This window comes from Blastocystis sp. subtype 4 (genome assembly GCF_000743755.1).
Source record: "Blastocystis sp. subtype 4 strain WR1 chromosome Unknown seqid_0902, whole genome shotgun sequence".
Classification (NCBI taxonomy): domain Eukaryota; class Bigyra; order Opalinata; family Blastocystidae; genus Blastocystis; species Blastocystis sp. subtype 4.
The window spans coordinates 1-1,206 of NW_014568645.1; the positions used below are offsets into that span (position 1 = coordinate 1).

The 1,206-nt window shown below is 38.9% G+C and overlaps 1 protein-coding gene across 1 annotated transcript; it reads left to right on the forward strand.

The window, feature by feature from the left end:
- Positions 1-106: 106 nt before the first annotated feature.
- Positions 107-1,206, forward strand: JH06_5611 (hypothetical protein; the record flags this gene model as incomplete). The annotated part of the gene is made up of 2 exons (XM_014669207.1): positions 107-950; positions 1,005-1,206. Coding segments are annotated over 2 exons (1,046 nt in total), but the record flags the coding sequence as incomplete, so codon positions are not given.

Below are 1,206 nucleotides of genomic sequence, written 5' to 3' on the forward strand. Positions count from 1 at the left end.
TTCAACAGTAACCACTCCAGTGACATTCCTTCAATCTGGAAGTAACACGATTGCTATTGCCATTGTTGCTATTGATGATACTCAACTCACATCCTATTTTGATACAATGGTTCGTTTGATGTCATCAGAACAATCTGAATCTCATATCTGGGAATTCACTGCTACATCTAATGGAATCTCTTGTTCAGGAGACACATTAAGTGATATCTCTTCGAGTGGCTGTTCCAATACCAATTCTCTCACCATCACATTGAATAATGATCGTTGTGAGTGGATCAGTTCTGTTCAGATTCAGATTCCTTATTACTCCAGTAGAGACCGATGGGTAACTGAATTCAATCTGTATGGTCGTAACTCAGATACAGATGAATGGACACTTCTGAAGGAAGTGACTGGTCTCACTTATTCAACTGCTGGTCAGAAGAGAAGAATCTATTTGGCTAACAATACTCCTTACAATCAATTCAAGTTTGAGAACTTTGCTACTGGTAATCCTTCTTCTTGTTATTGGGAAGTTCAGTCTCTGGATCTGTTTGCTGATAATGTGTTGGCTGATATTCCTAACTTCACTTATGATTCTTCAATCACTGTAGTCAAGTATGTTGAGATGTCTGAAGTGATTCCTCAGAATGGAGATGGTTACATGAACTTCAGAATCAATCCTTCTCTTCCTGCTGGCATTGTGTTGGATCCTCACACTGGTTGGATCTCAGGTACTGCCACTTCTGAGAGTGCTACTCAAACCTACACCATCACTGCTACTAAGATAACTGGAGGAGATGTGACTGCTACTATCTCTCTATCAGTTATCATATGTACTGGAGGCAAGGGATTGATGACTATTCGTATCTATCCTGATTATGATCATGAAGAGAATTCATGGAAACTGTATGAAGGAAGAGGAACATCAGGAACTGTTTTGAGATCTGTAGAACAATTCCCTGTATCAAGTGATTATTACTATGTTGATTTCTGTTTGAATGATGGAATATACACATTTGAAGGAGCTAATTCATATGGAGATGGATGGTATTACCATACTGGTTACACTCTGACTGTTGATTTGGGAGAAATGGAGTTGGATATCATGGAAATGAGCAGACAGGATTACAAACCGATCTATGTATCAACTGTGTTCTCAACATATTTCCCTTTCCAGATTGAATACACAGATTGGAAGGTGATACAGAGTGATGTGTCAAGTGA